At 36.2% G+C, this 25,177-nt stretch overlaps 1 protein-coding gene across 4 annotated transcripts; it reads left to right on the forward strand.

Moving 5' to 3' along the window:
- The first annotated feature begins 1,510 nt into the window (after positions 1 to 1,510).
- OCIAD1 (OCIA domain containing 1) lies at positions 1,511 to 24,422 on the forward strand. Of its 4 annotated transcripts, none has more exons than XM_005897620.3 (9): positions 1,511 to 1,603; positions 3,161 to 3,223; positions 3,650 to 3,730; positions 8,309 to 8,362; positions 15,206 to 15,253; positions 16,054 to 16,189; positions 17,056 to 17,231; positions 21,167 to 21,319; positions 23,896 to 24,422. In XM_005897620.3, the coding sequence occupies exons 2-9, from the start codon at positions 3,166 to 3,168 to the stop codon at positions 23,931 to 23,933; spliced, it is 744 nt and encodes a 247-aa protein (XP_005897682.1). In that variant the 5' UTR covers positions 1,511 to 1,603; positions 3,161 to 3,165; the 3' UTR covers positions 23,934 to 24,422. The 4 variants fall into 4 exon arrangements, with proteins under 4 accessions (XP_005897682.1, XP_070228475.1, XP_014334264.1 ...); XM_014478778.2 differs by lacking the exon at positions 1,511 to 1,603 and adding an exon at positions 1,643 to 1,822; XM_005897621.3 differs by lacking the exon at positions 1,511 to 1,603 and adding an exon at positions 1,878 to 1,987.
- Positions 24,423 to 25,177: the final 755 nt, after the last annotated feature.

Below are 25,177 nucleotides of genomic sequence, written 5' to 3' on the forward strand. Positions count from 1 at the left end.
GCATGCCAGGCCTCCTTGTCCATCACCAACTCCCAGAGTTCACTCAAACTCATGTCCATCGAGTCGGTGATGCCATCCAGCCATCTCATCCTCTGTCGTCCCCTTCTCCTCCTGCCCCTAATCCCTCCCAGCATCAGTCTTTTCCAATGAGTCAACTCTTCACATGAGGTGGCCAAAGTATTGGAGTTTCAGATTTAGTATCAGTCCTTCCAATGAACACCCAGGACTGATCTCCTTCAGAATGGACTGGCTGGATCTCCTTGCAGTCCAAGGGACTCTCAAGAGTCTTCCCCAACACTACAGTTCAAAAGCATCAATTCCTTGGCGCTCAGCTATCTTCACAGTCCAACTCTCACATCCATACATGACCACTGGAAAAACCATAGCCTTGACTAGACTGACCTTTGTTGGTAAAGTAATGTCTCTGCTTTTGAATATGCTATCTAGTTTGGTCATAACTTTCCTTCCAAGGAGTAAGCGTCTTTTAATTTCATGGCTGCAGTCACCATCTGCAGTGATTTTTGAGCCCAAAAAGATAAAGTCTGACACTGTTTCCACTGTTTCCCCATCTATTTCCCATGAAGTGATGGGACCAGATGCCATGATCTTCGTTTTCTGAATGTTGAGCTTTAAGCCAACTTTTTCACTCTCCTCTTTCACTTTCATCAAGAGGCTTTTTAATTCCTCTTCATTTTCTGCCATAAGGGTGGGGTCATCTGCATATCTGAGGTTATTGATATTTCTCCTGGCAATCTTGATTCCAGCTTGTGCATCATCCAGCCCAGCATTTCTCATGATGTACTCTGCATATAAGTTAAATAAGCAGGGTGACAATATACAGCCTTGACATCCTCCTTTTCCTATTTGGAACCAGTCTGTTGTTCCATGTCCAGTTCTGTTGCTTCCTCACCTAATCACCGATAACTTTCAGTAGCTGGCTCTCTACAAATATTTGTATAGTGAAGAAATGAATGGTGGTTGAGAAGTCATGAGCCCCGCCCTCAAACTTCCATTACTAGAGAACTTGGACGGCTTATGCCTCGTTTAAGTGTGTCGTTTTAAACCCAACAACCCTATGAGGTAGGTCGTATTTCCATTTTTCAGTAGAGAAAAACCTGAGGTTCAGAGAGACCTGGAAGGTACCTTGCCTGAGGTTTCTAGAACTAGTCAGAAGGCTCAAAATTACCAAGTGCACATGTTTAATAATTATTTGCTACTACTAAGCCTAGAGGCCCAAAGGAAGAAGTGCACTATGTAAAGCCTAAAAGCAGAGAAAGCTAAATAGCCAACTCTAAACAGAGGATAAAAAGGGCTTCCAGAACGTTCCTGGTGGCCAGTCACTGGAGGATTACAGAGGTGCGTCACATTAGCCTAAACCTTTGCCTCCTCCCGCGCGCTGCAGGGAGGAGGTGGGCGGGGCTCCGGTCCGCAGTGGTGGAACGCGCAGCCGCAGTGCAGCCCGTGAGCGCCGCGGCCGGCGGTGGAGGGGAACGCCGCAGGAACAAGCCAAGGAGGACAACGCAGACAGACGCAGGAGTTCGCGTCCGTTCTGAGGCTGCTCGCTTTCAGACTCCGCAGGGAGGACTTGACGTCATTTCCTTCCGTAGGTCACCACTGCTTCCGGGTCGCGGTCATTTTGAGTCTGTATCTGGGTGACTTCTTGGCGGTCGTGTCGTTGACCGCTCCCCACCCCCAACCCCGCTGCAGTCCCGCGCGCCTCCCACCTTCCCCTCCCCCCTCCACCACACTTGACTCCCCTCCGGGCCTTCTGTCCCTGGTCGACCGGGCTCGCCGCGCCACCGCCCGCCGCCGTCGTCGGGAGGTGGGTGAAATGACGCAGAAAGCCCCGTTCCGCCCCCCCACCTACCCACTCACCATCTCTGTGCGGCCGGCTGCTCCCCTGCGCCTGCCGCCATTTTTCCCGCCTGCGAGGGTGGGCCGATCGCTCTTTGGGCCTCGGGCTCCTGGGTGCCGGTGACCAGGGCTGGTGAGGGAGCGTGTCTGGGGGTGTGCATGGGAGAAATTGGTGGTGACGGATGTGTGTAGGTGTTGGAGGTGGGAGACGCAGTGCGTGGGGGATGGGGTGCAGGAATCGACGGTGGTTGTTTTATTCTTTGGGAGCAAGAGATTAAAATGGTTTTGTCAAGCCTGACAGTCTCTTTCTAGGTAGGATGCGGTTGTGAGAAGAGGATTTCAGTTTTTTCTTTTACGGTTGTTCGATGATATACGTAGTTTATTAAGGAACCTCTATCCATCCATGCATTGATTTATTTATTCTTTTTCTCTAGTCAAGAGGTTGGCATGAATTAATAGAAGGCCCTCAGTGACAACTTACTGAATAAGTGAATTATGGAAGGGTCCCAATTTCTATCCTCATCGCGTGTGAAATTTCCCGTTTTCATTTAAATTGTCTTTAAGATGAGAATAAAGACGATATGTGAACATTGTGCAAAATACGTAGCTGTCTAAATCTGTTGATCTCGTAAATCCGGAGACATAGGTTAAAAATAATAATAAAGTGTACGTTCTTGAAATGCTATGCATTTTGTGTATCTCGTTTATTTTTCTAGGTCTCCATTTTAGGGTGGGAGAAAAGAGGATACAATCGAATGTTCTGTTAGCTTCGCACCACAGGGAGAACAAAATGACGTCCTTGTTATTTCAGTTTTTTTTTTTTTTTTGGAAGTACTGCTTTGTAGAAGAGATTGTATGTTTCTTGGTGATTATTTCATTTTTTAAAAATGTAAGCCCAGAAATGACTTGGAATTTCCTTCTCTATTTTGGTGAATTATCTTAATCGTTGGGCATATGTTTCAGAGAGGATCTTAACACAGTATAATGTGAAATAAAGCAGCCTCAGAAGGAAAAATAAGTCTTTTTAAAAAACCGATAACCTTTTGTATCTTGATATAACCAGCTGATAAATAATTGCAAAGCATCTATTCTTCTTCAATTACAGGACCTAGTGAATCGTTCTAAAATAGGTAATAGGTTTGTGACTTTTTTAGGCAACTTTTCAAGTACTCTAGATGTAGTTGTGTTCTGTAAATATTTGTTGACTGGTTGCAATGTAGACTAGTAATTTTACTACGTTATATCTTGATTTATTTTGGCCAGTTGCAGTCATTTCTAATGCTTTTCATGAATGTTTTTGATGCAGGAAAGATGAATGGGAGGGCTGATTTTCGAGAGCCAAATGCAGAAGTTCCAAGACCAATTCCCCGTAACTATCAGTTAAATTATTTGTAATTAAAAGCATTTTTTATGTAGAGAAATTTTCTTTGTCTTGAATAACGTAGCCACTGGGCTGGCTTCATGGCTGTGTGACCTTTGTGGTTGCACATGGACCCATTAATGGTCTACTCTTGGCACCCTTAAATGCTTAGTAATTTGAACAAAGGGTCCCAAATTTTAATTTTGCGCTAGACCCAGCCCATTTTGTAGCCAATCTTGACTACATAACTGGTAGAATATTGGCACTAATTTTATATTTGAAGTCAAAGTTCGTTAAAAGTTTACAATCCACTTATTCCATTACTTTATTTTTTAAAAAATTATGTTTTGTTAATGTTTAGACTAAGGCAATTTTTCAGACTTAGTTTTTCTTCATGGATGTTTTAACATTTTACTAATTTTCCTTGGTAAAAAGACATAGGGGCTGATTACATTCCAACGGAGGAAGAAAGAAGAGTCTTTGCAGAGTGCAATGATGAAAGCTTCTGGTTCAGATGTAAGTTAAATTTTCTAATCAACAAAATTTGATCTTTAATATCTGAAATTATGATGATTTCACATAGAAAGAATGGGCAGCTTTTTGACTTTGGTATGGTTATTGCTAAAAGAGGTTGGTTAAAGAAATAAAAGTTGTATACATTCTATTAAGCATTTAAAATTGAATTATAGTTGATGTATGATGTTAGTTTCAAGTGTACTCCATAGTCATTTGGCCTTTGCATATATCATGAAATGATCAGAATTGTATGCATTTTAAAGTAATAATTTTTTTCAAGATTGTAAAGTATTTTTGTTGACAATAGTTATAGCATTTACTGAGTGTACATGGGTTATATAAAAATGACCTAATAAGGTTAATAACTATTACCCTCACTTTACAGATGAAGAAATTGAGGTTTAGAGCTGTTAAAGATACTATCTGTTGTTCTGCAGCTGGTAAGCGGTGGTGTCTGGACTTGAAGCCATGTCTCTGAAAATAGTTCATGATTCTACCCCTTAAACTTTTAACCGCTATAGGATAAAAATTGGTTAGTTTCTGTTTTATTGATGTGAAGTATAATTACACTACAGCTCTTAATTTCTGACTAGAGGTCTTATACATGAAGATTTTATTTTTTAAGTACAGAGAATGGTGAAAGCAACACAGAACATAATTTTCCTTTCAATAGAACCACGTCGTTTCTTCAAGAGGTCACTGCAGTCCTTTCAGATGAGGTAATTCTAGCAAAAAAAAAAAAAAAAAACAAGGTGGGATTTTGAAAAAGGAGGGGGTGACAAGTAATTAAAAAGGATGTACATTTTCATCAGTCAGCCTAGTATTTGTGCATATAGTATGTAAGGTACTGTGCTTGGAATATGTTTTATGAGACAGTCTTTGTCTTGAAGTAGTTTTATGATGTACCTGAGACAAAACTAACTCATGAGACACCTTGAGAAAGGTTAAGTGCATAACAGCAATAGGATTAAAAAGATAAATTAGTTGGAATTTATTTAGCTATAAAAGGCTTTATTAAATGAGACTTAACAACCAATAGAAGTTCAGGTAAATGAAGAATGGTGGGGGAGCATTTAAATGAACAAAGGCAGGTTCTCTAATCACTTAATCTCTACTGGAGCCTTGAGTCTGAAGGGATTGGAGCAGAGGTCTTTTGTTGGGGGTGGAAAATAAATATAATACCAAGAAGTTAAAGGTTTGATTTATTACCTATTATATGTTCTTGGGGGCTTCCCAGGAGGTGCTAGTGATAAAGAACCTGCCTGCCAATGCAGGAAACATAAGAGATGCAGGTTCAATATCTGGGAAGATCCCCTGGAGGAGGACATGGAGACCCCACTCCAGTATTCTTGCCTGCAGAATCCCATGGACAGAGGAGCCTGGCGGGCTACAGTCCATAGGATTGCAAAGAGTCAGACATGATTGAAGCAACTTAGCACATGTCTGTGAGTTCTTGGGCCAAGGGGATGATACGTTATTTTCTTTAAAGGAACATTAGTTAGCAGTGTGCAGAATGGGTTAGAAGGATAAGAAGGTGTACAATTGGTTACATCTGCACAAACATACAGGTAATGTAACAATCTACATGCTAGGGTTAGTTTAATGTGTATTATATGTTACAGCAGTTCTCAATCTCTGCAATTGAGATAGTGTATGAATTCATATTTGTTTCATGCATCTTTTATAGGTTTTGTGAATGATGTTTCATGCATCTGAATTGGTTTTCGAATAAAACAGTATATGATTTATGTAAGAGAGAGCATAGACTCTGAGACCTGACTGTCTGGATTCAAGTTACAGCTCCAACGTATATTAGCTGTGAGATGTTGGAGAAGTTCCTGATCTCTATATGCCTCAGTTTCCTTCTCTTAAGTGGGGATAATAATAACCTATCTCATGGGATTGTTAAGGAGATTAATTCAGTTTAACTTATTTGTGTTAAGCTGTTTTATTGAATGGCTGTCAGTGCTGTTGTGATAAATGAAAAGTTTCAATTGAAAATGATTATGAGTTTAGAGAAGTATTTTGCTAGTGTAAGAAAAGAGTTAAAGGAATTTTAGGGGTTCTTGTGTTGAATATGATTGAGATCATGGTCATAATATAAAATAGCATTTGGTCAGCAGTTTTACTGATTTGCCTAAAGAAACATTTGGTAGACTCTGGAGTGGGAGTCAAGTAGTGCAATGGGAAAAGACCACTGACCTGGGAGTTAGAAGACTTGAATTTTGATCTAAATTCTACCACAAACCATCTGGGTTGCTTTGAGCAAATGACTTCTTTACTCTGACTAGAATGAAGACTGAATAATCTATGAAGTCTCTTAATTTTCCATTCTCATTTTCTGTAACAATGCATGAGTTGGGAAGAGACCTTAGTTCTACTCGGTTACCCTTTATTGTATGGAAAGAAGTTAGGAGATTTATGGAAAGATACAGTGGTGAATGGCAGAACTAGTACTAGAATCTCATTAACCAGACTGTTGCTCTTTACATTATGCCATCTTGGCCTAAGAAGAAAGCAAAATGGGGAAATTGTCCTTTGCAGAGATGGCCAACTAACTCATTGCCTTTTATCCTTAATGATTCTTCAGTGCTTCAAGTTGCAATTCTTGAACCAAGCTGAAGGAGAAAAGTGATTGCAAATTGTACTGATGCTGTAATTTTAAAGGAGTATCCTTTGAAAAACCTTAAATAATATATGAAGGCATTCTAACCAACCAATGTTAGATCATTTTTCCAGCAGAGGTAAAATCCATTAGTAAGTAATAGAGCAAGGATTTAAGCCTTAGAGTTTCTGCAGATTGTGTCTGATGGCAAAGCTAATGCCCTGTTCCAGCATTATGGGTTTTAATCATGAATATTTTAATAATTCAAATGCTTAATGGCTTTGGTTCTTAAGTTGCCCATATATATTCTAGACCATAGTTGAACAGGCTGTAAGCCAAGGGCCAAATCTGTTTTTGTATGGCTGTGAGCTAAGGGTGACTTTCACATTTTTGAATAGTTGAAAAAAGCAAAAGAATTTTTCATTACACATGAAATTTACCTGGAATTCCTATTTTTGCATTCATGAAGTTTTATTAGGACATGGTGTGTTCATTTATTTATATATTATCTCAGTGCTTTTGCTTTAAAATTCATAGTTGGGGCAAAGACTGTGTGGTGGACAATACCTCAAGTATTTACCACGTGACTCTTTACAGACCATTACCCAGCCCCTAGTCAGGAACTTCAGTCTCCAGTGCGGCAGCCATGTGTAGCTATTTCAATGTAAAATAGTTTACAGCAGAAGGGATACAAAGGAAAATCAGCAAAGGTAAAGGAGTGGGTGAAATTCAGAGACAAAGCTTCTAAGAGTCCTCTCCAAGTAGTCACACACTGAATGTACTAAATTTCTGCAGTTGCATGTTGTAGTAACACATCAGAGACTTAGCACCCACAGTTTTTATTAGGATCTGGTCACATAGGCTCCTTCAGCCTAGCAGGTAACAAAAATTCCAGACTCCCCGAAGGAAAGGAGGTGTTTGATATGAACAATATTTGTGCAAGTAGTTTGGGCATAATGAGCCACTTATCATCCAGGTAAAGTTTTATATCGGTTTACCTGTCAACCTCCTAGATATAAGGGAAGGACCAATCTTGAAAGCAGGCCTTTGTAAGGAAAGCAGTCTCCGGGCTGCCGTGTTAAATCTTTCCTGCACACTGCCAACTGGAGAAGAGATATAGACTTAACATCTAAATTCTTTTGGGCAGTTTGGGTATAGAAGACTGGCTTCATAAATTATGAGCCTCTGAGATTATGAGAGTTTTGGATTTTTCACTCGGGATTAATATGCATATGTACGTCAGTCATATTTTCATTTAGTTTTATAGAATTCCCTGGTTTAAGAGAAAGCATTGGTGTTTAAAATATATGCTTTCTAATTGTACCAATCACCATATGATTTTGGGCAAATAATGTGTCTTGTGTATTGGTTCACTCTGTAATACAGAACTTAAAAACTTGATATCTGGTATCAGAATTCATTGGAATCTGGAATCTGCCATTGACGTGGCTGTATGATCTTGAACAAATTACTTAATGTCTCTAAGCTTCAGTTTCCTTATCTTTAAAAGGGTAATAGTAATATCTAGCTTATAAAGATGTGGTAAAAATTAAATGAGATAATGTGCTGAAAGCACTTAACATGGTACATAGAATTTTGCAGTTTGTAATATATGTCTTGCCTACCTCATCAGTAATTTTTTCCCCCGTTCAACTTCAGAGGTAACTTTTGATCACTATTACTGTGTTGTTTTAGTTGATGATATCAGTGAATGGCTTTTTTAGAGCCTAAATCTGGGTGGTTCTGAAATTATGTTGTTTAATAATCTGTTGTATTTTCTTAAATTTAAAATGCTTTTTATGTTTCCCTGAGTATATATAGCACAGCTTTTAAAAGTGGAGAAATCTCTCTTGAAGATCTTAATTGCAATGTACTTCTAGCTGGTTTTACTGATATACATCTATTTATCCTAATGAACTCAGACAAAATCCTTTCCTTTTATTGATGTTGACAAATTCTTTTTCCCCCTATAGCTGTACCTTTGGCTGCAACAAGTATGTTGATTACTCAAGGATTGATTAGTAAAGGTAAATATTTTAAACTTTGAATTTGTTTAGCACATTGGGTATCATGTTTTTATGTTTTGTTTTTCTCATCTTTAGATAAGGGACATATGGTAATGTATCATATTAAAAATTATCATTAAAATTTTCTACATCAGAAGAGATCTATCTCCATGAATCCAGATTCAAATGTCAAATTTGAGAATTTGATGTCATCCTGCACTGTAGTGTATTAACACTCTAAGAACAAGAAAGTAATTAAAAGCCAGTGGTGGTTTATAGGAAGGTAGAGAAATAAACCTGGCTTAGGTAGACCATCCACATAACTCATCACCTAGTAGCTTGTTAGAAATGCATATTCATGGGCCCCATCCCAGGCCTGCTGAATCAAGAGTCTGAGTTAAGGCTCCAGCTGAATCTTATGTATTGGTTAAAAGACTGAATTCTCTACCTAGCTTCCTAAACCAGCTTTGTCTTATAATGAGGGAGTGGAGGTTCTTCGTTGTCCAAATTCTGTTGGTTTAAATGGTGAAGTTGGCAATCTCTTAATAACCAGAGCAAAAAGAAAATACATAGATATTCTGTTCAGTTCAGTTCAGTCGCTCAGTCGTGTCTGACTCTTTGCAACTCCATGAATCGCAGCACGCCAGGCCTCCCTGTCCATCACCAACTCCCGGAGTTCACTCAAACTCATGTCCATCGAGTCAGTGATGCCATCCAGCCATCTCATCCTCTGTCGTCCCCTTCTCCTACCCCCAGTCCACCCCAGCATCAGGGTCTTTTCCAGTGAGTCAACTCTTCGCATGAGGTGGCCAAAGTATTGGCGTTTCAGCTTCAGCATTTAGCAAAATAAATGAAAAATTTGAATTATGTAGTAAAATATGCTACTTGGAAAGAATAGTTGCGTTTAGGTTAGGTATTAAATATATCAGTCTCTACATATTTAAATTTAGTTGTGTAAACAGTAGAAATATTCATTACATTTATTTTGTGATCTGTCGTCTTGGAATTAGAAGCTATTCCAGAAAATGATAGTCAACAAGCTCCTTCTAAAATGTTACTATGATAGGAACATATGGCTTTTTCATATTAGCAGTATGAAATACTTAGTAGTATTGATATAACTAGTTGAGAAAAGTAGTTTTGGGAAATGGGAGGAGTTTTTGAGGTAAAATTTTGTTTTTATTTCAAGAATTTCCAAAGAACCTCACTAGACAGGAATTTTTAAAAAGCAAATGAATCAAGATGCATATAATCTTACTTGTCTTTCAGAGTTGTTTTATAGACTAGGGTTGTTTCTATAATGTGAAACAGACATTTTAGTCTCATTAATTTTAAGGAAAAACTGAGCAATGGAGAAATTATAGTGTCTATTATTATACTACCCATTTTATTTATGTGAGTTCTGTCAGTCATTTAATGATTAGAGCTAGACATGGGGTGGGGTGGATTACAGAAAAGAAAAATTAATAACAGCTGGTGGTTCATGTAAGGGAAACAAAGTGAATACAAAGTCGTGAATACAACTTTGTGAATACAACGTTGAAACAAATAGAGACTATAATTAAATATTAAATAAGCTTCTAAGTTTTGTGGTAGAGACTCGAAGAGCTATAGGTTTTCAAAGAAGAAAGATCTTTGTAGGGCTACTGTAATGAAGGTTTTGAAGATGGGTAGGATTTAGATTAAAGGAGATGTAAGAGTATCTTAGGAAGGAGGGACCTGGTTATCAGAATGATAACTATGACAGTTGGGGGGACAGTCAGGGGACTGACAAGGCTAGAGTGACAAAATCGTGCAGGGAAGAATGAAAATGTATAGCTAAGGTAGAACCAAGAGAAATGGTAATTTGAAAAGATTATAAGAAAGCAAACTTTGGGAACTTTGGGGCTTACGTAGAGTAGGAGACTTTGGACAGCTTGAAGGTAAGACACAAGTGGTAAAGTTTGGGAGGATCAGATTGCACCTACTCACTTAGACCTTATGTTTTCAACAATAAAGTGACACCATTGCTAGGTTTTTGCCTGTTTGGGAATGCCTTGTAGCTACTCATACATACAACCAAACCACATAGAGAAATTCCCTTTTTGTAGTTGAACACACATCTTCATAGGGTGGTTCTTATATAATTACCACTGAAAACCTTAGGACCTAGTACTGAAATGACAGATTATTTTTGCAGCCAAAATCATCTTGGACTTCTGGTTACCGTTTGGTGATTATTTGACTTGAAATTAATGGTGATTTATGCCTCTGATTTTGTTTGCAGAAGTCATACCATGAGCAACAACCATCCTCAACATCTTTCTCTATACAACATCTTTCTCTATAGTTTTTCATAGTGACTGGGCTTGGAGCTTTTTGGTGGGATTTAGTAATCTACTTTTTAAAAAGGATGAATTGCTGAAAATGACTTACCTAATTTGTAGAATAACATTTTCTATTGAGCGTGTCACGTCACCTTTATACCTTTGTCAGTGTTTTGCTGTTGGGATTTTGATACTTTGAGTAAAAAATACAGAAAAGAATATTGAGTGATATGTCATCCATATAATTACCTCCCAGAATTGAGGGCTTTTATTATTGTTGAAATTGTATTGGGGTCTTGTTTTTGGAGGATGAGGTATTCTAATGAAAAAGTCAATGTCAAAAAAAAATATTGAGAGAGACTTTAGAAAAGGAATTTGAATCCAGCAAAGCATTTTGCATTTAATCAAAATGCCTAACATTTTGTGTATGATTTTATCCACATGTATGATTTTTAATCCAGTTTGTCATAGTCTGCATAGTCTTAGCTGCTCCTGCTCTAGTCATTCTTTTAAATCAAAATATTTAAATATACTCAGATCATTTCTAACTTCAGAACATAAAAAAGAAAAAATCTTCTTTATCCTTTTACAGCTGTTCCTAGTTGTCTTGAATTTGAAGCCAGACTTCATGAATGAGCACTTCACTTTTTCTTTTGACCTATTGCAGTATATGTCATAGATTATACATACAATCTGATACGTACTAAAACGTACCAGTGCAACCTTTTTGTAGCTTGAATTTGATAGACAGGTTTTCTTCATGACCATTACATAACTTTAATCAGTCCTTAAAATGTTCTCTTCTCTTGGCTTCAATTATAACACATTCTTCTGGTTTTTCTCCTGTTGCAGGCAACTTCTCTATTTCTTCATGTTTTTTGAATGTCTGATATGCACTATATGTTCTGGGTATGTAGCATTGAAGACAAAAACCCACAGCCTCTTAATGCTTACATTCTTAGTGTGGGTTTTTTCCTTCATTGTGTTCTTAAGAGTTTTACTTTGCCTTTGAATTTTTAGTTCATGTACTATCCAGCAATGATGGGAAGTTTAGTGGCCATTTATTGCTCTAAATCCTCATAATTATCTCGAGCCTAGGTAATCGGCTCCAAAACCACGTTCTGCACATCTCCACATGAATGGCCCTTCTACAGGCTCCTCAAATTGAACTCAAGTTCAGTCCCAAACTGAATTCACTTCTCCATAAATTAATTCCTCCATTCCCTCCGAGTCTGAATGGCATCCCTCTCTAGCCAGGATACAGACATTTTTCACTTCTATTCCTTACCTGCTTTGTCCAACAAATGTCCATTCTGTAGTCTAGCTCTTAAGTATTTCTGTAAGCTGTCTACTTTCATCTGCACTCCCATTGTAATTCATGTACCATTTGTTGGTAAGAATATTGCATTAGTCTCAGTAATTGTATTTGTCTCCATTCTTGCTACTTCCCGTTAAAATATGGACTTTTTTTGGCAGTTGACGGGGCATAGTGCATGCAGTAGACACTAAAATACAAGAATAATTCATTTTATTGTGCTTTACAGATACTTTTGTTTTTTTACAAATTGAAAATTTGTGACAAGCTGCATAGAGCAAGTCTTATCAATATCACTTTTCTGAAAGTAGCTGTTCACTTCTGTGTCTCTGTGTCATATTTTGGTAATTCTTCCAGTAATTTAAACTTTTTCATTATCATGTGATCATTGTCATGGCGATCTGTAATCATTGTCCTTTGATGTTGCTGTTACAAAGATTATAGCTTGCTGAAGGCTCAGATGGTTAGCATTTTTAAGCACAAAGTATTTTTTTTTTATTAAGGTATGTACATTGATTTTTAGACATAATACTATTGCACATTTAATAGACTACAATACAGTGTAAACATGAATTTTAATATGCAGTGAGAAACCAGTAAATTTGTATGATTTGCTTTATTACAGTGGTCTGGAACTGAGCCTGCAGTTGTCTCCAATCTGTGTCCGTATTTGAGTGGATGAATAGCAACCATTACACTATATTCTGTTTGTCTTCATTTGCTCTGTACTAAAGCTCTGTGAGGTTAAAGAGAGTGTCTCTTTACTGTTATATTCCTATTTCCTAGAATGTAGTGCCTGTATATTATAAGTGGTCTATAGGTATTTGCTGACAGAATAAAGAAACAATGTTTTGGGTAAATGTAGATATTGATATAGTCCTCCCTTTTCTCATCATCTCAGTTCATTTTGTATAAAATTAAATGGCAAAATTACATATACATGATACAATCTTTTATGTACCTTCTTTCAACGTTGTGAGATTCATCCAATAGTATGCCCAAACTGGCTTGTACCAGCTCCAGAGGGCTAATTGTTACAAATTTTAGAAACTTGGCAAACCAGTTTTTAAAGCATTGGTAGCTTGAAATTGGTCATAGTGCAAGTATTTACACCACAGAAATCAACTAACATTACAAATCAGAGCCTTTTATTTGGGGAGCTTGTTTACCAGCATGTCACTAGATTCATTCACATTGTTGCATGTAGTTGTAAGTTATATACACTCATTGCATATAGTTTTTGCTATGTGAATATATCATAGCAGTGTGCCCATCCTTTTGTACACTGATGATTGTGTAGTTTCCAGTTTTGACATTACAAATGGTTCTGCCATGAACTCCATGTCTCTTTGTAGACGTTTTGCTTGGTCATAGATTATGTCCAGGTACAATTTTAGTAGATACTTTCTAAACTTTCCAAACTGTTCAGACCAATTTATACTCCTACTACCAGTTCATTGATTTCTGTTTGTGTCATTATCACCAACACATGCTACTTTTGTGTCTTTTGAATTTTAGCCGTTGTTAGTGAACACTATAGTGATTGCATTGTAGTTTTAATTTGCATCTCCCTCATGGTTAATGGGAGAAGGCAGTGGCACCCCACTCAGTACTCTTGCCTGGAAAATCCCATGGACGGAGGAGCCTGGTGGGCTGCAGTCCAGGGGGTTGCGAAGAGTCAGACACGACTGAGCAACTTCACTTTCACTTTTCACTTTCATGCATTGGAGAAGGAAATGGCAACCCACTCCACTGTTTTTGCCTGGAGAATCCCAGGAACGGGAGAGCCTGGTGGGCTGCCGTCTCTGGGGTCGCACAGAGTTGGACACGACTGAAGCGACCATTAGCAGCAGCAGCATGGTTAATGAAGTTGATCTCGTGTGTATTTATCAGATCTCTTATAAGAAGGGCTTTGTGTAGTCTCTTTAGGATATTTATCTGGTATAAGGACATGAAGAATCTCTTGTGCTTTTTCTGTAAACTTTAGTGTATGTATTTATTTTGTCACACTTCTGAGTTCACTGACCAGGGTTTGAACTCAGGCCCTTGCCAGTGAAAGCCCAAAGCCTTAACCACTGGGATGCTAGGGAATTCCCTGTTTTGTCTTTCATACTTTTATTTTCAGGTCATCTCGAATTACTTTTGAACATTAGATGAGGTAGGATCAAGGTACATGTTTCCCCCGTACAGATTCGTGGTTGGCCCAGGACTATATTTTGAAAGCTAGTCTTTGTTCACTGCAATGCAGTGTTGTTGCCTCTGTTACAAATCAAGTGACTGTATGTGTGGGTCTGTTTCTGGATTTTTCTGAATTTGATCAATTTATGTGTTTTTGTACTTATAACACATTATCTTAATTAGTATAGCTTTATCATAGATACTGATATCTGGTGATAGCTGGTTCTCCATTGTGGTATTCTTCAATATTGCCTTGGTTTTTCTTGACCCTTTGTGTTCCCACATGAATATTAGAATAAGCTTTTTAGTTTGGGGAAAAAACTTTATTTGCTTTTAATTGGGATTGCGTTGAATTTATAGATGTTATGAAGATTACCATCTTTATTTAATCTTTGAATTCACGAACGTGGTGTGTTTCTCCATTTACTTAGCTTTCATTTCCCTCAGTGAATTTTTTAGTTTTCAGAATCTTTCTAATTTTTTATTAGATTTGTGTTTGGGTCTTTGATGGGTTTTGGTGCTGTATAGTATCCTTTTTAAATTGTTGGTTCTCTTGTTTGTTCCTGATTCATAGAGATGTGTATTTTTTGTGTGTGTGTATTTTTGTATATTGACCTTGTATCAAGTGGTCTTGCTGAATTCATCCATTCTAATAGATTAGAATCTTTTGATTTCTTCATATTTCTCTTGATGTTGAATTCCCTTTTGAATAGCTTCAGGCTGCTTTGGTATTCTAGAAAGAGCTAATGCCGCCAGGTAATATATAAAGGTAGTCTGTACTAATTTTTCCTTATGTCTTTGTGAGTTGCTCAAAGCCACTAAGAAATAGATATATCTTGCTTTATACTGCACTGCTAAACTTACAGCTATTTTTGTCTCACATTATAAAAGACGAGCAGAAGTATGTGACTAGCAGAATTATTTTCTTTGTATTTTTGACCATGATTTCTGTACCATTCTTGTACTCTTAGCATAAACTTCTTTCCTTGCAATAAAAAATAAAAAACATCTTAATTATGTAAATGTAACAGTGTTGCTCAGAAATATTTACTGTTTTATCTTTAGGAATCCTTTCAAGTCATCCCAAATATGGTTCCATTCCTAAACTTATATGTAAGTATGAACAATACTAATTCTCTTAGTTTTTTGCCTAAGTAAAATAAAAAGCTTTTACAAATGATCTATCTTACTAATAACAGTTATTTGGTTATTTGTTTTGATAAATCATTGTGTTTAAGTTTTAAATGAACTACTTGGGCATTTTATTGTTAGCATTAAAAACCATGAGTTAGTTGAAAGAGGCATTTTTCCCTGTTTTTATAATGTCTAAAACCATTAGTTTTAAATTATTTTGTAAAAAGGTAATATTTGAAAATAAGTTATCTTGGTCTATGAGGAAAGAAAGTTCAGCTATTCTGGTTAATCAAAGAATATTTAAAATTAAGTGTAATTTTTTTAAAAACTGTAATTTGCAATTAGTAAATAAACATAACAGCATTTATAAGTGTAGTTTCTTTACATTTTATGATATGGGTAATAAAAAAATAGTAAATTGCCCTAAAAGAGAGTGTCTGAAGCTTTTTATGAATCTTTCCAGGGTATTCTGTCTTCTGTATTGGAAAGATAGAACAGTAGCCATGCTTAGGTAGCACTTCATAATTTATCATTTTAAGGGATTTGTTTCACATAATTTTTAACTTACTTGATTTTGTGAAAGTGAATTATATCCACTGAATCTTTCTGTGAACTCTGAATGCAACTCAATGTTGTACTTTTACCAGTATTTCAGGAAATCTGTTTTTCCACACTAGAGATATATTTAGAACTACATTTTTTTGAAGTGTTCTTTTAGAAAAGATTTTTGTCTAAAGAGGCACATTGAATTACACTTTTTGTTTATTTTTACAAATAAGTTGCTTGCATCATGGGATACTTTGCTGGAAAGCTTTCTTATGTGAAAACTTGCCAGGAGAAGTTCAAGAATCTTGAGAATTCCCCTCTGGGAGAAGCTTTACGATCAGGACAGGCACGACGATCTTCACCAACTGGGTAGGCCGTTCAGATCTTTATAAAGGCTTTCATTTTAGCTAAAAAAAACCCCTGTAACTAGATACTGATGTAGTTGAGTGCATGAAACATTGCCTTACTGAAGGACCATTGGAAACTTTCCATTTTGCGGCAAGCTAAAGCTAATTTTATTTTTAAAAGTAAAACAAGACTTGTTTAGTTTAAAATAAAGAGTTGCATCCTATTGGGAGTTCATGTCCGAGAATGAGAGATTTTAATTTGGCAAACTCGTTTGGTTACTATACTCTTATTTTTTTTAATTGCCAAATATTATCAGTCTCATCTCTTGACAGATTTCAACTTTTTAATTCTTCTGTTGTTTAAAACTGTATAAGTATAGATAAGTGAATCTGTCTTGAGAGGTAGATAAATAATAAGGTAATTAAGTAGATTTGGTAGATAAATTGTCCTGTCACAAATGGCAAGCAACAGAAACCCCATTAGAACTACTCTTATTTGTATTTGCTTCAGCAAAATGGTGTTGATACGGACTACTCCCTGTGGAAGTAACTTCCCAGTTAATGTGAGAAATGGACATATTTTCTGATCTGAGGTACTTTTTCTTTCCAAGAACTTCAAACACATTAAAAGGATCTCTGAAGCCTAATAATAGAAAATTGGGTATATATTTTCTCTTCTCTATGTTAAGAGTGACAATTTTTTAGTTATATAAGTGGATCAGAACATGTTTTTGTGGCAGAAACAGACTTTATTTTAGTGTTTTAAATAACTATACTAACATTATATGATTCCTTTAGAAAATGACTTAAGTTTTTGTATCTTAACACACTTCTTTAAATAAGGCATAGACAGTAACCCTGTTTATACAATATGATTTTATCTTATAGGCACTATTCTCAGAGGTCAAAATATGACTCAAATGTGAGTGGTCATTCATCTTTTGGAACATCCCCAGCAGCAGACAACTTAGAAAAAGAGATGCTTCCTCATTATGAGCCAATTCCATTTAGTGCTTCTTTGAATGAATCTACTCCAACTGGTATTACTGATCATATTGCCCAAGGTAGAAACTTCTCTTGAAATGAATTTCAGCTTTTATGGTCCAACGTATGTATAAACTTTATTTGATGACCTTTTTTGCTGGATATCACCTCTGTATTCCACCATCAGCCTAAACTCAGCATGTTTGTTTGCTCATCTGTTCATTTGAATTCATTCTTCATTCATTCAACACTTTTTGAGGTCCAGTAGGTATCAGGTACTCTACTAGATATGGAAGTAAAGATGAATAAGAGTTGGCTGTTTGCCCTGAAAAACTCTCTCAGTCTGCTGGAAGATATAGAAAAATAAGAATAAATTATTAATATGCTCCATTAATTGAAAATGCTAACCATGTTTAGTGAAATAGCAAAGACGAAATGATAAATGGTCCTTGGAAGAGTCTTTAAAAGATTTCATTTATTACTGTGGTCTTAAAGGCTCTCTTAGCATCTTGGTAATGTGAGAAAAATTACCTGCTTTACAGAACTGTTGTCAAGTGAGAAAATCCATGTGAAAGTGCTTTGTGAAGTTTGTGTGACTGTTAGCTTTGAAGATCACGTGATGTGAGTGAAACAACATCAACTTTGAATTAAGGCCTGCATATGAATCATGATTGACATTTGCTAGCTATGTGTCTTTAGACAAGTAATTTGTGGTGCCTTCAGTCCCTTGATCTCTTGAATTGAGATGATAATACCTCTCTTAAAGAACTTTGGGAATGAAATGAACTAATGAGAGGTAATGCCTGAAAAGTATTAATAATAGACTGTCAGCAAATGTTAGCTAGCTTGCTTCCTTGCTTTCTTCAGTGTAATTTGCCATGAAAGATGAATTGGAAACAAAGTATAAGTTTGTAATTCCTTACCTAAAATCCAAAACATTTTTAAAAGAACAGATTTTTAAATAGAAATTAGTGATAAAATTCTGACCTGAACTCAAACCGATTTCAGCTGGATAGAACTATATTGATAATCTTTATCTTAATATTTTTTCTAGATTTTGTTTTAGGAATGTTGTGTTTGCTTATTCATCACTACTTCAATGGACATTAAGTAATGAGGGATATATATGGTAATGTTTTTTCTAAAATCTAAAACTGATTTTTGAAGCATTTCTGACTCCCAAGGGTTTGGAGAAGGGATTATGGACCTCATGAGTATTTGAAAACACATGCTTTGAAATAAATACAATAAGCCAGTACCTGTGGGGAGCAAACAAGGTTAAAGGGACATTCGGGCCTTCATTTCTTTTCAGACAGAACAGATTTTATTCTCTATGTATGAATATGTTAAAAGGACGGAAGGTATAGAGTGGAAAGAGAGGTGTTGATTATAGATCAAGTAAGGTTCCAGATGGTGCAGAAAAGGTTCTAGGTTGGTCAGGATATAAAATAGCCATTTGCTGTATGTGGCTGTTAATTCATTAAAATTAAGACAAATTGAACATTCAGTTCCTCAGTTGCTTTGGTAGCATTTCAGTTGCTCAGTAGCCATATGTACTACTGGCTACTGTGTTGGACTGTGTAGAGAACATTCACATCAATATAGAAAATTGTATTGGACAGCACTGTCTCAGAGCAAGAGTCAGTGGTGGGGGTGGGGGGTGAATAACTGAAGAGATTCTTAAGTCTTATTTTTGACTGCACTGTACAACATGTGTACAACACGTGCTGTACTGAATCATCAGGAAAGTTCAAAAGTCTTTTAATTCTCACCTTTTTCCCCCTTAGTGGCTGGACACAAGACACCTGATTAGTGAGAAAGGAAAAGAGGTCAGCAGCCTAGGAGAGAACGGTTAAAGTCATTATTTTCTCTCCAAAGTCAGCTGTCTCACAGTGTCTCGCATTTCCCCAGTCTGCCAAATGCAGATCTATTGTACGTCTGTTCTAGCCGTGCACCAGGTCTTCCCTTGCTGTGTCTTGCGTCTTTCCTTGCATTTGCGTTAGAAAATTTCGTTCCATGTTACATAACTTCTTTGCCGGTAAAAACAGACAAAACGCCCTTTGGTATCTGCCCACAGACTACAGCAAGGACCAAACTTTCATGTATTTTAAGTCCTCCACTGTAGCCATCCACCCATCCTGCTGTGCTGTCTTACCCCCTGCCCCCAAGTCACGATCGCCGCTTTAGTTCCCTGTGTGAGCCCACAGTGGCCTCTGCTTTCCTGCGGTCCTCCCTTACCAGAACATCCTCCCCTTTTGTTTAAGTCCTGTTTGTCCTCAACTTTCTCTTACCAGGAATTGAAAGTTATTAATCTCTCAGAGTAGAAAGCATTCTTTCATAGTTGTCATGAGACTTACTGTAGTTTATTACAGTTAGATTTAAATCAGTGCTTTTTTACATTTTCCTGTTCCTTCCAGCTCTTAACTGTAAGTCTTGCTCCCTACACAATGCAAGATATTTTCATTTGGCTTTTACAAGTGAAAAAAATTGTCCGTAATTTTCTGTCTGATTCATGTTTTCATTATTCGTTGCAAAATTTCAGAACAATGAAGTGTTTTTCTTTTTGATACGAAAATGTATTAGACCTGGAAGGAATTTTAGTGAAGATCATCTAGTTCAAACTTCCATATTTCACAGTTGAGAAAACCAAGATTCGAAGAAGCTTAGTGATTTGCCCAAGGATGTTCATTGAATGTTGTCAGAGTGGGAATGAGAATCTAGGGCTCCTAACTACTCATCTAGTATAAGCTGTCTCCTTTAGAATTTTAAAAATATCATTTATGCTGAAAGGAAATGAATTCAATAACTTATTACTAATGAAATGCAAGGTGGTTTTAAATGCAGTATACAGTTTTAATATTTTTCTTTAAGCAAGAAAAATTTGGTTTTTATCCATGGTATATAATATTAGAACTAATTAGAAATTTAAATCCTCTGCTTTGTATCAGTGCAAGTATACTTCATGGTAAAAGATTGTAGTTGAATATATTCAATGAATAGTTATGTTGCTTTGAAAAATGTGAGTATTCGCTGGGACCTTACTATTGACTTTCAAAATAGTACCATTTATAAAAACTGTTTTAAAACAATTATTTTAATTCATATGGTTATATTATTAAAATGATATACCTGATTTCTATGTCTCATTAAAAACCTCTGAAAAATACTATTTTGGGAGTGGTTTGTTAGATTTTGTAAGTTAAATAGTTCACTGAGTGTTATGTTAGCATTAATTAATTTTTAAAAAATGTTATCTGGCTTTGCTTGCTAACTATATATTTTATAAACTATATTCAATATTTAGTCCTGTCACCTAACCATTTCCTTATTTTTATATCAGTATTTGACTCTGATAAAATGTTTTCATACTTTGACTTTCTTTGGGGGAGAGAGAATAAATGCTGGTTCCCCAGGTAAAAGTTGCTACTTTTTTCTGCCTCAGTATTGCATCCATTCGACCTGAATCAAAATGATGCTTCCTGTGGTTAAAGACTATGTTTTATACCTTTCAATAGCTATTTTCAAGTATTATTGAAATACAAGAAAACATAAATGTTTTCTTAATTGCTGGAGTTGTTTGTATATATATAGGCTGCAACATTTAACTATGGAACTATTACTAAATCTACACCATGTCTAGTTTTGTTCAATTGTCGCTAGTAGAATATATTTCTCTTTAATTATATAAACTGTATGAATAACCTCCCAGTTTAGAGCAACACTAGCATTTTAATGAGTGAATTTTGCTGGTATATATTATATCCATTCTTCTTCTGGCCATGGGTAGTTTAAAAATATATTTTTTTAACTTTAGAAATAAAAGCTTGAAAGTGTAAGAGGAAGTAGATTTTGGTTTTATAGTTACCTTGGGGAAAATACAGAACCTTTGGAATACTGGTAATAATCTGATCCTTCACTTTAATTTTTTGGTAGGTAAGAAGCATTTGTAAACTTTAGTTGCTTTGGATTTATTAAAATCCTTTTATCACCATTTATTAACTGTTTGTTGTTTTAGGACCTGATCCCAACACTGAAGAAAGTCCTAAAAGAAAAAATATTACATATGAGGAATTAAGGAATAAGAACAGAGAGTCATATGAAGTTACTTTAACACATAAGACTGACCCCTCAGTCAGGCCTATGCAGGAAAGAATGCCAAAAAAAGAAGGTATGATAGTCTAGTCTGAATCACTTTACTCTTTAGGATTGGAAACTGCAGCACTAGTTTCATTATACTAACGTGTGATTTAATGCCTCAAGCAATTAACCAAAATAACATTTTTTAAGATGGTAACTATTAATAGTTATCAGTTCTTCCTTTTTCACAATGTTCCAAAAGCCAGTTTATGTTAGAAAATAATGAAGTCCAAATAAGTATAGCTTACAACAGTAAGACTAAATTTTTAATGTAGAAATTATACAAACATTTGATTGTATGAGAAGCCACCTTGGGAATTGATAACATTTTTTTAAATGATGTATCTATTGCATAAAACCAGATTGGATTGATAGTGCCCCTTTTGGCAGAATCACAGAATCCTGATTGAGTAATAAAATGATGGTCTTGTATGTCTATGAAATTGAGAGTTACATGCTTACAAACTAGCTTTTAGGGCATTTCCAAATAGGGAGTTTGACTTTTAACAGAACTTTGTGCATAGTTGCTCAGTTGTGTCCGACTCTTTGCGACCCCATGTACTGTAGCCCACCAGGCTCCCAGGAAGAATACTGGTGTGGGTTGCTATTTCCTCCTCCAGTGGATCTTCCTGACCCGGGGACTGAACCCATATCTCTTACGTTAACAGGTGAATTCTTAACCACTGAGCTGCCAGCGAAGCCCCTTAACAGTACTTCACTCTGTAATTATTATATACAGATTTTTAATATTATGATTTAAGACTTTTTGGAGCAGCTGTGCATAACTGAGAGTAAATTTTCTGACACCAAAGATTTGTCAGTAACGAGGGCATTTTGAATAGGGCTTTGTAGCTGTTTCAGTATAAAATTTTGTAATATCTTTCTTGAGGAATTATAGAGGATGTATCATTGTTTCAAGGTTTTCTATTTACTACTTTAAAAATTGAAGGAACAAAAAGGTCCTTTGTACCTTCTTGAGAGTACGCCACAGAGAATGCAAAAATACATAAAAAATCCTTAGTATTTTTTATTATGATCATTCCTTTAGAGCTAGTTTTATTTCTAATCCATAGTAATTGTTTCATTTAATTCTATTTTATAACAGTGATCCACCTCTGTCATATTATTGATGTTGTTTACAGCTTTAAAATAGATTTATAATCAGCGATACTTGTTAATGTTTGTCGTAAAACATAAGCCTTATGTATTTAGTAGTTATTGCTCTGTAATATGTGAAGATTCACTGGTACTCTGATCTTCTAATTAATTTGAGAGTTTAGACTGTAAGCTCCATGAGGGCAGGCGGTAGTATTCTTCTCATTTTTGTAATCTGCTCTACTGTGTGCCTGCATAGCGTAGTGCCATCGTTTGATACGTCAGGAATGTTGTGTTTTGGTTGGGCCTTCTAGTAAGATAACACAGTAGATGAGTGGTATTTGCTGGATTTGGACATCGGTGCTTTTGGCTGTGAACAGTTTTGAAGTTGTGTTTCGTGATACAGTGATGTGAACTTTTTCTTTGTAAAAAGAAAGCTTTTTTTGTGCTTTATATAATTTAAAGAAAAAAGTTATGAAACAGTTTGTGATTTCTGTTCTAGAACCTAGATAGAAATTTAACAGTACAAAGGTCATAAAGTGTCATTTAAAAATTCTCAGCTTTTGTTTATGTGGATTATTTCGTTGTTACTTTAGCTAGTTAGAAATTATGGCAGAAATTTTAAACATCTAAGCATATTTTCAGATAGCTGTCAGCAGTGATGTCCCCACACATCATGTAGCTCCGTGAAGACTGCCTTCTACACATAAGGGGAGAAGAGCAAGGGGGAAAAGCAGAACAATGTCTTAGTATAATAATGAAATAATTTTGACTTTATAAAGACTTCACTGAAAAACTTGGGGAAGGGAATCCCCTTATACTTTGATAATTGCTTCTTTACATTGTTACGAATACTTGGGTCTTGTGAAGTTATAATTCACAGATGATGGCTGTGTAGAAGAGAGGCTAAAAAGTAAGAGTAGAGAAGATAGAAGAACATGTTTCAAAATATAACTTCACATAAAATACAAAAATATTGGAAAGCATTTCCTCCTTGTACTAGTATTAATCTCCTGAGAGAGATTACATTAATCAAGTCTGAGGTTTCTGTGAAAAACGACATTCAAATGTTCAGTATTGTTTTATTTTGCATTTACTGGTAACTGTTGTACATCGTGTAATGTATACCATGCTTGCTTTCGATGGTAAAGCTGTAAAGGTACCCAGGCTTTGGACCTAAATAGACCTGTGTTCACGTTTCAGTGCTACCTATTTTTTTAGGCTTGTACCTTGGGCAAGTTACTAATCTGTTTTCCTTAGAATGGGGATTATATTTACTTTATCAGGTTGTTTTAGACATCAAATACACATGTAAAGATCTTGATGCCATATTTATGTCCAACCTCCAGTTCACAAAAGTCTAACCAGCCCCTTTTTATAATTATAATTTGACTCTTACGTACATTTATTCAAATGAGAAACATAATTTAAGTCATAATAATAGCAAACATAAAACAGTTCCTTTCACTTATTACTATTTGGAATCATCAATTATTTGTGCTTTTTTCCTAGTCAAGGTAAACAAATATGGAGATACTTGGGATGAGTGAAAAATTGCATCATTGGACCTACTGAAGGAGTTTCAGTATCCAGCTTCATCTAGGTGGTCATGAACATCTGCATGCTTTGAGCTCAGCAGCAGTCTTCATAAACACATTTAAAACTAGAACCTGGGTTTTTGTGGTTTGACTTATTGAAATGATGTTTTAAAAACTCAAGACTTTAACATTAATATTGTGTGAATGTAGTCATTTGGGGAACTCTTTGAATGATGTTATTATATCATGATTATACAGAGTTTATGAAATTGTTTTAAGTTACAGGCCAAGGATACTCTGTTCTAAAACTTTCAAGAGAATGTAATGCTCTACAATCACTGCATCTGGAAATAAATGATACCTGCATGTTGAATTGGGGTGGGGGGAGCAAGCATAATTTTTAAGTGTTAAACTTTACATCAAAATTATTAAAACGCCTTTCTCCAGTGTTTGCTGTATTCTCTTAGTGTTTATGGTAAATAAAATATAAAGGAACATGTATCTTCATTGATTTTATGGTCTTATTGTTTCTAGTCTGCCTGTGTGCTAAATTGCTTCAATCGTTTCCAACTCTGCAATCCTATGGACTGTAGCCTGCCAGGCTCCTGTCCATGGGATTCTCCAGGCAAGAATACTGGAGTGGGTTGCCCTCTTCTTAAGTACAATCATAAGAAAGAGTTTTGTAGGGATAGGAAATAAAGTCATCTATCTGAATATTTAATTATACAAAGAATGTGACTCAAATAAAGCAACATACAGTGAGTAGCCCAATGCCCTGAAAAAAGCGGTGTTTGAAAAATTTGCGAATTCCAGGGGAATAAAAATTTGGTATACTGTATTTTCTTCATTATTGACCTAATATTTGTTTCTGGTTCAGGTGAATGGAAAGTGAAATTGTGGTCTCATCTAAATTATACTTAATTGTATTACATTTCCACCAGAAACAGTATTTCAGTTAGTTCTGCTCCAAATCATCCCCAAACTTTGTGGCCTAAAACAGCAACAATTCATTGTCTCAGTTTTTCTGTGTCAGAATTTAAGGAAGGATCAGCTGAGTAATGGGCTCTGGGTCTCTGAGGTTTGCAGTCAGGTACTGGATGGAATGGAAACAGCAGGCAGCTGGGCTGGGGCCTGGCCAGGCTTCTCTTAGCTTCAGGACCTTGCTGTGTCTCTCTGCATAGAGTGTGGGCTCCCCACTGCATGTTGTGCTCAAGGCCATTAGGCTGTTGACTTGATCATTAGTGCTCTAGTGTGAC

This window comes from Bos mutus, chromosome 6, assembly GCF_027580195.1.
Source record: "Bos mutus isolate GX-2022 chromosome 6, NWIPB_WYAK_1.1, whole genome shotgun sequence".
NCBI classification, from domain to species: domain Eukaryota; kingdom Metazoa; phylum Chordata; class Mammalia; order Artiodactyla; family Bovidae; genus Bos; species Bos mutus.